At 44.6% G+C, this 13,752-nt stretch overlaps 1 protein-coding gene across 2 annotated transcripts in view; it reads left to right on the top strand.

Annotated features, from left to right (window-relative positions):
* Positions 1 to 5,634, top strand: part of DNAAF6 (dynein axonemal assembly factor 6) — a 179,172-nt gene extending 173,538 nt beyond the window's left edge. For both annotated transcript variants that reach the window (XM_088444298.1, XM_088444299.1), the window contains 2 exons: positions 4,473 to 4,558; positions 5,403 to 5,634. In XM_088444298.1, the coding sequence (XP_088300424.1) occupies positions 4,473 to 4,558; positions 5,403 to 5,532 (216 nt within the window). In that variant the 3' untranslated portion in view covers positions 5,533 to 5,634. The remainder of the gene's footprint in view (positions 1 to 4,472; positions 4,559 to 5,402) is intronic.
* Positions 5,635 to 13,752: the final 8,118 nt, after the last annotated feature.

Consider the following 13,752-nt stretch of genomic DNA (forward strand, 5'->3'; position numbering starts at 1 on the left):
CCTTTATCACTGTCTACAGCCTTGTCCCCTGGTGAGAGCCTTCTGGGTTCTTGTCAGAAGCTTTTCTCTAGAACACCTGGTTAATTTCTTACTTTATAACAGCTTCGGCCCTATTGGCCTCAGGGCCAGAGGATCTCTAGTGCAGTGTTTCCCAGCTCCAGTCCTCAGGGAACACTAACCAGAGCCAGATTAAGATTCACATGGGCCTGGAGCTGAAATTTCTGAAGGGCCTATTGAGTGCTGCTGCAGGGGGTGTGACAATCGCAGTGGTGGTGTAACCAATAATGTGGGGGCGTGCCAAGTGTGTTGTGGGTGTTCTACGCATGCACAGTACTATTATTCCTAAATCTGCGTGAAAGTCTTTAATTTTAAAATTTAAGAAAAATTATCATACACGACTATAATTCAGATTATCTACCTCACTCTAAATTCTCTTAGGTGACAGGTCTCTGTCAGTCACAAGGAGGCCAGCTGCTCTGTGGTGCCGGATTAACGGCAGGGCGGAGTGGGTGTTTATCTCGGAGCCCATACACATTACACATGGAGGGCCCCTACACATAGGGCCTGATTCAGACCCGATCGCTAAGCAGCGGCATCTCGCTTGCAAAAGGGGCCGGTATGCAAATCCCGTGATCGCACTGTGTGGTGTAAGGACGCCCTCTATAGTGAGCGACGGCAGTAAGTATGCAGGACTATAAAACCTCCCACCTGTCACTCGCTGCACATGTCATCTCCAGTGTGTATTTAATTGGGAACATCGAAGGCCATCGATGCTGCTCGCAGCACGTGTGGTAGACCTTAATCTCCCGCAAGCACTGCGATCAGTTCAGGCTAAAATACAATCAAGTGACGTGTTCAGTGACGCTACTTTGCTAATTATACTCACCCATTATACTCCGTTTTGACGGCCTGACACGCCTGCGTTCGCACATCCACACCCCCGTTCACAAGCACCTTCCCGTTACCACCCACAAACGGTGCAATCTGTCACTGAAAATAGGGCTCAGTCTGTGTACAGCGAGCGCACGATTCCCTATCGCTAAGACTGGCTTGCACACACGCACTGCAAACCATATGTATGCGCAAACATGCGATTATCGGCAAGAGCGTGCGAGCGCAGCTTAGCGACCGGGTCTGAATCAGGCCCATAGCCCTTACGTCGCGACTGTGCAGTGCAGCTGGAACTTGGAGGAGCAGAATTTCTGTGCTGTGACACAGAGCTGTACAGGATGGAGAGCACAGGGGGGGGGATCCCTAATAACCTTAATCAAGACTCTGCCTGTGTGTGTTGACACTGTCCCTTTGGGAGTGGTGGGGTGGTACTCTATACCAGTACCGGGTCCAGGCACACTCCGTGCGTGCGGCCGCACAAGGGCTCCAGGGTCCAGGTCTGAAAAAAACCCGCCCTCCATCCGCTCGCTGGCGTTATTAGTATAAGCTCGGGGAGGGAAGGGGCGGAGAGGGAGCACGGGACAGCGCTGGGTGCGAGTAACCTAGTGCCGGCCCCGCTCTATACAATGCAAGGAGGGATTGTGAAGTCTTCCATATTAGTCGTCCCCTCCTGCACTCCCAGCTGTGGTGCCCTCAATGAAAAGAATTGGTCCCTTATGTGCGCCTCAAGCTCCTAGACCCTCCCCATCTCCACATTTACCACTGTGTGTGTGTATAAATGTGTGTAAGTGTGTATATATATATACACACATATACGCACACATATTTATAGACACACACAAACACACACACACACACATATATATGTATGCTATGTACACACATGCATCATGCACATATGTATATTATATATACACATTTATATAAACATACTTACACACGCATACATATTATTAACACACATATATATATATATTCACATACATATATACACATTCCCAAGTTACATACTTATTAAAGTTAATATACATAAAGGTTTAAATTAATTTATTACACACACATAAAGGCTTAAAGCAGTTTAATAGCAGTATATATATATAATCTCTATATCAAACTGTTTTAAACCTTTGTGTGTTTTATATATATATATATAGATATATATGCTGCTGTTAAACCTTTATGTGATCAGATATTATATATAATATACTACACACAATGCATATACTGCATATCACACCCACCTGAGTTTTCTGTCACAGCTACTGCCGAGGGGTCAATGGGCGGAGCCTCGGAAGACACGGGGGCGGAGCTTCGGGCAACTCAGAGTATGCAGTACACAGCTTCAGGTTCAGAGAGTTTAGCATGAATCAGAGGCGGAGCTTAGCGCAACTAACAGTCGGCCTGGGGACGGAGTTTTGGACAGCTTGGGGCAAAGCTTCATGCAAGCCCGAGGGTAGGCGGGGGTGGAATAGTAAAAAATTCTGGCTGCCAGTATAATGGATAGGCTTCAGAATGCTGTGGTGGTGACAGGAAAATAGTTTTTTCCTGTCTGCACTGCAAAAGTGAGTTTTGTGGGCCTATTTTCATGGGGAGGCCTGGAGCTGTAGCTCCACCCGCCCCATTGTTAATCCGCCCTGACACTAACAGTGCATGTTTTCCATATTACCTTGCTGGAAGACAGGTGTATTTAGTACTACTGACACATATTAAAAGATCCACAGGTGGTTCTAATTTCTTCACTTGTGATTCTGTGAGGAGACCTGGAAAACATGCACTGCTGGGTTTCCCTGAGGCCTGGAGTTGGGAAACAATGCTCTAGCGATTGTCAGATACTCCTACTTGCTTTGAGTGCCGTTGCTAAAAAGAACCAAACACCAAGTATGGATACAACCAGAATACCCCCCTTTTTTATTTAAGAAAAAAATATATTTATTTAGAATGGATTGCTCTAGAGTTGGCAGTTTTTTGGGACATATGAGAAAGTTACATAACTATACCATGAATTTATTACATTAGTTGTGAAATTGAAGCAAAGTGAATCCTTGTATTACATTTCACCACTGGGTCCACTCCTTGTTTATGGAGTATTAGTGTAATTCAAGTCCTAACACCATCTGCAGATGCAATCTCTGTGGATTACCAGACACTCTAAGAAGACTCACAAAACAAGAGACATTCCATAGTGTAATGCTGTTATATAATCAATCTTTGTAAACCATATCATACTATAACTTGTACCCGAATAAGTGGTCTAAATATCATAGTAGACACACTTGCATCATAGTGAGGGGGCCATGTCCTGTGTGCACACTTATCTTTACCATATTACTTTGTTTGTTAAATCTCTGTATTGTACATGTACTTTAAAAAATGTGGTTACGAACAGTACTAACAGTATTTTAGTTTGTCTGTGCAAAAATACTGTTTCTGGTAGATTACCGTTCATCAGACTAATATTATTTTATTTAGGGATGGGTTCTTTCTGCGCACTGGGCTCTGTGTAGCCGGTGAGCTGCTATACAATCAGGTAGGCATCCTTACCTAAATAAATATACAGTCTGAAAACAAATAATTGTAGCGCGCAGCCTATCCTTGTGGAAGTATCTTAGTGGTATGTGTTAGACGATGGGTATCTTAGTGGTAGGTGCTACTGGACGATGGGAAAAGCAGTGGTGCTGTTATGCACATCCTGCTGGTGACATAATGATGTACAAACGGAAATGAAAAAATAAAAATATCACAATAGTGGTATATTGATAAGAATAATAAATATATATATATATTATATATATAAATAATACAATAACACCAATAAATGTTCTTAGCTTAGAGTAAATTGTGGATCTGCATAGTGTCCACTTTAACCACACTGTTGGAGCTTATTGGAGCAGACCCCTGTGTGGGCAATATATATAGCAATGAGTCATATAGGGAAAACTCCAAGGTGATCAGAACACTGTGAAGTTTAAACAGATTGCGGCGTCCCGTTTATCTGTTGGTGGAATGTAATATAGAGAAAAGTAGAGGTACCGTTGGTTGTAAACCTTTTGAATGCTGCCCGGGGTGATCTTCTCAGGAATGACGTTCTACCCTTCGGATGGGGCACCTGGCGGTTTGCCTGTGGTCAGACGCACACCGGGTCCCGTAACTCGGAGGGGGCTAGTCAGTGCCTTGGGAGGAGATGTTCCGGCTAGAGGCTCGTTAGAACCCGTGGCCGGACACCCCCTTCTGATTGGAGACTCACCTCAGTGCTGTTTGCCAGATGTCCGCTCCCCTTCCTTGCCGACTCGCCGTCCGAGTCCTGTCTTCCTCGATCTCTGTTACTTCCGGGTTCTGTAATATTATTTTATAAAGAAAATGGATGGACAAAATATTACAGATGATTGATTTATTTATTTGTTACCAACAAAAAAAAAATTACATATGTTATTTACTACTGTAAGTAGTCATGGTCTAGGATTTCTTACTCTCATTCACTAGTCCACGTATGTTACCAGCCTTTTGTACACCACTTTAATTGCTCTAGAAATGTTTGTACTTTCTCTTGAAATACTGATCATTTACCAGTTATTGTATGTTAGGTCCGAATAAGACTCCCCAACACGAAGAGCTCTGATGTGTCACTTGATATAAGGAAGAAGTTCCTAGACCTCCGTACTCCAAAATAGTAAGTAGTTCATAGGATGGTATGCAGTCGGGATGCCGACGGTCTAAATGCCGACTGTCGGCATCCCGACTGTCTAATCCCGGCAAGTGTCTAATAACAGGCATTGAAATCCCGACTCCCGGCTTACCGATCGACGGTAAGCTGGGCACCAGATGCGGACAGCCGCTTAGGGTTAGGTTAGGGGCTTTCTGGGGGGGCTTAGGGTTAGGCACCCCCCCGGGAGGTTAGGGTTAGGCTAGTGGAAGGGGGGGTTAGGGTTAGGCTCCCCCCTGGGAGACTTAGGGTTAGGCTGCAGGGAAGGGGGTGTTAGGGTTAGGCACTTGGGGGATAGGTTAGGGTTAGGCACCCCTGAGGGAGAGTTAGTGGGGGGAGGTTAGTAAATAGAAAAAATACGTACCTGTCGGGATCTTCACTGCCGGGCTTCCGCTGTCGGGATTTGAACCGCCGGCCATGCTGATTCCTATAGGATGGATGCTTCCTTCCCAAACACATGCAGACTCTGAGAGAAAATAACTATGTAACATGATGTATCAACCCTATTTTAGATTAACAATTGTATAGAGTCAATATGAATATGGGATAACAATTTATTTTCACATAACCGTAATGGACAACTACTGTAAGTCTACTCACACCATTTAAATTAGGGATGTGCAGGCTCGGTTCTTCTCGGTTCCGTTCGTTTTTTTTTACCGAATCTTATTGGGTTTCAGCTGTCACGAGTTTTGGATAGCCAATAAGATTCGGTAAAAAAAAACGAACGGAACCGAGCCTGCACATCCCTAATTTAAATACAATAGGCATAAAACATGTAACCTTAATGGTTTCTTGCTTCTTTCCTTAGTAAGCTGGGATTGCATCTTCCCCATCCAGTAAATGATAAAAATGGAAAAGCTAAATTTATGGTGGACAGAGAAATTCTGGAAGTGACCCTCGCAATGGTCAGAGACTTGGATTTCATCAACTTTTCATAAGACTACAGCAATCCACGTGTTGTCTTTTACAGATCACATTTCTCAGCAGTTATTAAAGATAGTTATCATTTCATATTGTCAATATTTTATTAAATATTCATGCCTGACTGTAATTGACCATTTCATTTATTTAGAATTGAACATTTTATCTTTGTAAATGCTTTGCTAATACACCAGTATTCCAGTGATAGTGAAAGAGGAGATACTGTATACATAAGAAGAATGAAAAGAGTGTTCTATATGTATCTGTGGTTCTTTTTCATTTTATACTGTATCAGGCATACTTACTTGTGCTGTCCAACCACCAGGATGCCTACTTCTAACGTTTGCTATATACAGCGTGGAATCCCCCTGTGAAAATACTTTGTCACAGCACAGGGTCCACAATTCCTTAAATGATCCCAGTGTATCAAGGCACTTTATTATAATGCACTGTACATCAGAGTACCAATAGTACACACTGGGGTAGATGTATGTAGCAGTGAAAAGAGTGGAGAAGTTACCCATGGCAACCAATCAGCTGCTGCCTATTATTTTATAGAATGTATTTGAAAGTGCAACCTCTAAGCTGATTGGTTGCCATGGGTAACTTCTCCACTAGCACACTTCTCCACTCTATTCACTGCTTCATGGTTTACAGATACCAATGCAGCCCCCAGAAGCTGGTGTTATGTGCGGCGCCACCACCACTCATGTGCCGGTCTTGGCGCCTACCAGATTCATTGTGCAGGCACCGGGACCCGGCTGGCCACAGCTAGAGCAGCAGCGGTAGCCCCCCTCAGGTAAGAGGGCAGCAACCACTGCTAGACAGATGGTATCAGAAGTGTGGTGGAAAACAGATGAACATTCACTGGGAGAAATGCATACAATAAAGGTCTGTTCTGTGGGCATGTTATGGGGGTGTCAATGCAAATGGCTACGTTCACAGATACACAGCCGCAGGCATACAGATGTGTCCACATACATCTATCCTCCATGTGCAACAAGTCGCGCCACACATAACGCGGGAGCTCCGTGTGCCTCGGTAGGGCCGATGTATCTCCATGTGAAATGTTACATTACAGTGTCAGCGGCTGTAACACTATAACGTAGCGTTTTGCATGCAGATACACCCGCAGACACACACAGAATATAGACATGCTGTATATCATTGTAATCAGCAGAAGCTGCTTGTGCTATCTATTCGCATCAGTGTGTGAATGAGTCGCATTTGAAGGTAAAAAGTTGCACAAAAAGATGCTCGGTGCTGCCGAGTCATGCCACGGCATGGCACGATTAGAAGGACTGTAACGCGCAAGGAGGCTAGATGTATGAGGACACATCCATAGGAGGTCATAGTCAGAAGGAGGAACTGCATCTGCCATATGGCTGATGCAAGTTTCGATGGTGGCGTATAAGGAGGTGTCAGTCGGTAGTACAGCGTGCATGGATACTAAAAGTGGGCGTCTCACAACTTGCACAGTCGGGCAAACGTATGTGCACACAGTAAGGAGTTTGTAGATGAATTTGCGTAAAGATGCGGATGGCTGATCGCCTAGACACTGCTGCGTGCACTTTTGCGTGAGACTAACAATCATACCCGGTTAGTGGTGGCAGATATAATGTGAATGCTGTAGTAGTCATAGAGTTGGCTCCTATGATTCAAGGTCCTAGCCGTTGTGATAAAGTCCTAAAATGACAAATATTTTCTCTTGACTATTTGCAAACGTTCGAGGATGAGCATGGTGAGGCTGCGATGTGACAATCATCCTCTGAGGGATAACATTGATGAACGTACAATGATCAAAGGTGGCCAGATAAGATCAAAAACCAATGTACCAAAAGATAAACTGACTAAATCTGTGCACAGAAACATTATTGTTAATGTCATTCCCATTGAAGATACTGGTGATTCCTTAGAACTGACTTTCAGCAGAAATATCTATTTGTCATGGCATTTTGTAATAGTGCAGCATCGAAAGCCTAGATGTTACAGAACCAGGACTAAGGATGGGTACAGACTAAGTGACCTGCCAATGCAATGCCCAATGGTGCTGATGAACGATATATCGGGCGGGCAGTACACACTGCACGATCCGATGAACGACCACCTGATGTATCGTTCACCGGCACCATTGAACTTGCTGGTGTCGGCAACTGGGTGGCTCCATCGGCCATGCATGCGGGAGCGTGCATAGTGGGTACACACTAGTGCCTGATATGCTGGCCCGATCCGTGGGATCGGATGACATATCGTCTGTATACGTGGCATAAGTGTGACTGTAGACCTATGGCTCGGGCCGCTGTAATAACGCTGCATTGCAGAACTTTTGCATTTTCTGATATTAATGCCCAGAAGAAATTGTTTCAATTTTAAATTGTTTCTGGAGTCTGAACAGTGGGCCTGATTCAGACCCGCTCACGAGCGCTATGCCCAAACGGAGGCGTTCCCATGTGAATGCCTCCATTTGGGGGGCAGCTCCACTGACATCACGAGTGATGTCAGTGGGAGAGATTTTGGCTCTGTGAGAGCCGAAATCTCTCTGGGGCTTGCGTCAACGAGACCCTACCACAAGGGTCTCGTCGCAAGCCCGATGGTCGCGATGGTCTTGACCATCTTCTTGGCCGCTCGCTATAGCTGTGGGTGGTCACCCACAGCTATGCGAGCGGCCAGGAGGCCGCTCTAAAAAACAAGAAGGCCGGCCCTGATTCAGAGCGTCCAGCTCTGAATCAGGCCCTGTGTTAGAGATTGCACTGTCAGGAATACTTTACTCGAGACTGCAGGGTACAGTCCCAGGTCTCCATAAACATGACAGCATGATGATGACCAGCTGACTAGCTGGCCACAAAGTCGGCCATAAATCATTAGTATTAAAATTGTATATCTAGTTTTTTCACATCCACGTGACTCTGGCCACATCCACACAGCACTGGTCATGGCTCCTCCGCTTCTCAGTATAGGCACTTGCGCATTTTCAGCCTCAAGCCCATATGACCCTTAATCCGGCCTTGCTGGAAGAGTATTTTCATGTTCACAATTGACTTGTAATAAAAACAATCAAAATGATCAATAGTGACACATAATAAATCACAATTTAGGTGCACTGCTGTAGTGATAGCTGGTAGGACTTTTAAGTGTAATTTTAACTTTTTCCATCTGTATCTACAATCGAATAAATGATCACTGTTTGCAGCTGGTATTTCCCAAACTAGAAAGTGGGATGATCTTATTAGGGAGCCAATCCTGGCTCAGTTTTTTCAATTCCGGGATTCAGAATTGAAAAAATCTCAATCCCGGTATACCCAGGATTGAGTTACTCAATGAAGACTACCCACAGTACACAGACTCCGGTGGGCTGAAGATAAGCCGCGCATTTTAATCCCAAAAATCCTGGGATTGTTGTCTTCCACATTTTTTTGCCCTGAATCCCGTGGATCCCGGGATTGGCTTTCCTAGTTCCTATCTATGCAACAGGAGAACAAATAGGCACAATCCTGCATAACTGTGCTGTACATATTCTGCAGTAATAAATGGCCCTAAGTGATACCTTCCAGAATACCTGTATAATCATGTAATCAATCTTCATAGTCTGATAAAATTCAAGCAATTCACACCTGAATTACTATAAATGCAATTCAGGTGTGATATAAGCATCCATGTGTACCAACCTGCAAACCTATCCGCTTGTGTTCACCACTGGGGAAATGCAACAGTCGCTATCTGCCAGGGTCACTATGAACCGTCTTATGTCTTTTCAAACATTAAATGCACGTTCGCTCTGAAATCTATTAAAATTTTAAATAGTTAATGGCTGCAGCCTCCCAATAAAATCCACTAACCACAGTAAACCAGTGGAGTCCATGCACTGGCTTCCCATGGGAAGCGCTACCTGCCAATCACACATAGGACAGGCAGTCAGTCCCAAGGCCAGGTGTTTTCTCGGCCTCACGTCCTGGCTGCAATTATCAGCGTGCTTCCAGTGAGAAGCCACTGCTCTGCCTCTCAGGCAGCCCTACCCGGCTTCTAGGAGCTGAAGCTGATGCAGTCACTAGAACAGGGGTTCCCAACCACGGGTCCTCAAGGCACACTAACAGTCCAGGTTTTAGGGAAGCCATACTTGAGCACAAGTGACTTAATTAGTGACTCGGTTATTTTGATTTAACCATCTGTGCACAATCATGGATATCACTAAAACCAGGACTGTTAGTGTGCCTTGAGGACCGAGGTTGGGAATCACTGCACTAGAAGCTGATGTTTTGCGCTTGCGCTGTCCCACCATCACTTGTGCTCATGCACCAGTCCCAGCGCCAGCCAGATCCATTGTGCAGGCACCTGGGACTGCCTCCTCCTCTTTGGATTAATGCATAGGGCTAACCATCGATGGCACCATCTGTGATTACCGTCGATGGCACAAAAACCATCAACAGTGAATCATTGATAATGTGCACCTGCCACTGCTGGGGGGGCATGGCGGGCTGTGGATAAGTCAGAACTGAAGTTGGGGCTTAGTGGGGGGCAAGGCTAAGCTCCATTAAACAGGAAAAAGAAAAACCATTGATTCCCACTCTGCCATCGATAGTGAGGGACAATTGGATCTCTGCCATTGACGGCAAAACCATCAACCATCAGTAGTTAACCATCGATGGTCATCCCTACTAGTGCAGAGCAGGCAGCGGCAACCTCCCTCATTAAAGAGGGTAGGAGCTGCTGCTGTTTCCAAACACTTATAAACAAGTTGTGTCTATTATTTCTCTTTAAATAACATCTAGACAGAAATGTATTTATCTTTTAAAACCCGGGATGGGGAACCTCCGTCCCGCGGCCCATATACGGCCAGTAAGATGATTTAATCAGGCCCGGCCAGCTGTGGCTCTCTCCCCCTCAGCAGCAGCACAGTCAGCACAGTGGCCATAGTCATGCATAGACGGGCAGCGCCGGAGATCAGAGACGGGGGTCAGGCGGCAGTGCTGAGAAGAGTGCCTCGCTCACTGCTCCCACCAGTCACTGTGCATCGTCCACAGCACCGCCAGCTGCAGGTAATGGAGCATACACACGGTCAGACTTGTCAGATTTGTCAGATGAACGATTGAACGATTTGAACGATTTTACCAAAGTTTTGAACGATTTGAACGATTGAACGATTTTTGACTGCATTAAAATGAATGGAATCGTCCAAGTCTGACTGCAAACACATCAGATGTCAGAAATCGTTATCTGACCATCGGGAACGCGCATCGTTGATCGTCCATCGTTCAGGCATGTCAGATATGAACGATTTTCCTTCAGATATGAACGACTGAACGATTTTTAAATCGTTATCGTTCATATCTGAAGGAAAAATCTGATCGTGTGTATGCACCATAACTTACCAAGCCGCCACCCAGCCCTTCCTCGCTGCAGTCCCAGCAGCCTGGTAGCACTACAGGTCACAGCCATCCGGATGCTGTGTCTTGTCATCATGCCTCAAGTGCTATTAGTAAAATAGCTTCTATTACAGCTTCCTGCTGTGTCTGGCTATACCAGTCCTGTTACTGGGCACCTACCTCTTATCACCCTTCCTGGGGCCACACTTGGGGACAGGTGTGTGTATAAGTGGGTGAGAGGTGTGTTTAAGAGTCTGAGGGACATGTCTCAGAATGTCCTTATATCTTAGTGCTAAGAGACATCCTGAATCACTGCTTATAGCAGCAATACAAGATGTCTTCACAACAAAATGTATTGAAACAACATTTGCGGCACAGTTTTGTTCCTCTGGCGATCTGGTAACTTTCAGTATTGGATCAGCATAGCTCTAATGCCATACATATGGGGGACATATGCAGTGTGGCCGCACACATAAAACTATACGGGAGATGTATCAAACAATAAAAAGACAGGGCCATATTGAATTTGGAGCGAAAAGCCAGAATCGGCGAAAACGTTTCGCAGGTGACGTCATTTCGCCAGGCGGAAAAGTATCGCCGTATTCAATTTGAAAGACTTTCCGCCTAGACGGAAAGTCAATGCAATGTAATAGGCAGAAAAGTTTCGCCTATGAACCCCCATGCAGCCTTCAGACAGTGCCCTAAAGGTAATCTGTGTCAAAAAATATAAAAAAAAACACTTAAGAACACCCCAAAAAATCACTTTCATTTTGGGGGCAAAAAAAAAAAATGTTGAGGGACAAAGTTAAAAACTAGCGAACTAGACTCTAGGGGGGTCCCCAAGTATTGCGCAAGTGTTTTTTTAGTTGCAGGTGCTTGCAGCAGGTGGATTTTTCACAATTTTTAAAACTTAACTTTAGCAACTGTAAAATATGCTGGCCCCCATTTTCAAGTACCCCATATTGCTGGGATAAGTTATGTTCTGCAACAAATATTCCTGAATACTATTCTGCACCACTTATACAAAAACGCTATTTAGCAGCTATTGAGCCCGTTTCAAAACACCAAATACCTTTAGCAAGCCAAATCGGGGGTATTCATAGCTATGCCCCATGTCAGAGCATCTTTTGGTGGGTCTCAGGCTGATTTCCCCAAATCTGACAGGACTTTCCGCTTCTTTCAGTTTCGCCGGGTCCCATTTTCACCTACTTTTCCGCCTGCAAAACAGGCGAAGGAGGCGGAAAGTCAGGGAGCCAAAAAAGTATCGCTGGCGCGAATCAAATTGAATACGGCTCATACAGTTGATAATTTTGTATGGCCCGGGAATGATTTTTAAAAACCCAAATGGCCCTTGGCAGAAAAAAGGTTTCACTCCCCTGTTTTAAAAGATGCTGGAGGCATTGTTTCCCTATACTCAGGCTCATGCAGAATTGCTTCATTTTCCATGCCCCTACCTGACATAACATTTCAGATATGCTATAATGTATGTTTGGACATATCTTATGTATGTCCTCTACTTTTGGGATTTACAACTTGGACATTCCCACCCAAATCAGAGCTATTGAGAAATATGCCATATACAGTATATGGATCCATAATACAAGATTTTATTATGAATCCAAAACAATAGCATATTTCTAAACAGTACCATCAATTATGTCCTGATGATTTTCTGATTACTGCATCGCATTATCGGGCTATTTATGGTGCCTATAGCGAGATGCTATTCTTATCCAAAGATGCCTCTGTTATGTATTGTTATATACCTGTTTAATTCAATGTCTATTCACTAAGTGACTTCCATTAAGCTAATCTAAATGTTAGTCGGTTGTGTGTTTAGAGTGTATTTGCTATTTAATATTTACCATTCTAGCTTAATATCTGGGGATGCTGTGGTCACTGGCCCCCAGTGACCCCCTCACTGCCTATTTTATCTTGGTCTCGTTTATGCTTCTCACGCCTGAGCTCCCAAGTGGCGGTATATACAACTTGTTTCTTTACCTGTTTGAATATTTTCTCGCAGTGCTCCCTGGGACCCTGGACATGTTGTTTGTCTTCGGGTTCTCAGGAAGTGACATTCTCTTCTTCATTATGTTCTTAGTTTATTTTACTGCATAACTATCTATTTCCATATGCTGTGTATATTGTTTGTTGTTTGTGTCCCCTCCCCTTTTATGTCTTTTCCTCACTGCGTTCACCTAATGCCTTTTGTTTTTTATGATGGTGGCTAACGAGCGAGTGCAGATTATTAACATAGTCTCTCTCAATGCCACGAGACTCGATATGCCAGAGAAACGTACTAGGGCTCTTCGAGACTTTTATGCAGCTAGAGCAGGGGTGGTGTTTGTTCAGGAAACACATCTTAAATCAGGAGCAGCCCCGAGATTTTCAGATCGTAATTATCCCACTGTCTATCTAAGTAACAATAGCAGTTCTAAATCACTGGGACTAGCCCTATTTTTCTCAAAAACGCTCCCTTTTCAAGATTTCTCACGCACTGTGTTGATGGAGGGTAGAGTGCCTATGGTTAGGTGCTCACTGTATGGCTAATCGTATTCTTTCATTAATGTATATGCTCCCAACCAGAACCAGCCGCTGATCTTTGCTAAGATCCTCGACCAGATGGAACCTTTGCTATTTGGTATCCTGGTGGTGACCTGAACTGGTCCATTCAACCTGAGCTCGACATCTCGGGACCCTCCACTAGACACCCCACAAAGCGACAGGCAGGTAAGACATATCCTACATGAACACCAGCTGATGGACTCCTGGAGGCTCCAGCACCCGGGTGATTGGGATTACACGTTTTGCTTCAGGCCACATAATGTCTATTCAAGAATTTATTACCTGTTTTTACCTCATAGGTTTCTTCACTTT

The sequence above is a fragment of the Taudactylus pleione genome, unplaced genomic scaffold, assembly GCF_031769625.1.
Source record: "Taudactylus pleione unplaced genomic scaffold, aTauple2 ptg000352l, whole genome shotgun sequence".
NCBI classification, from domain to species: domain Eukaryota; kingdom Metazoa; phylum Chordata; class Amphibia; order Anura; family Myobatrachidae; genus Taudactylus; species Taudactylus pleione.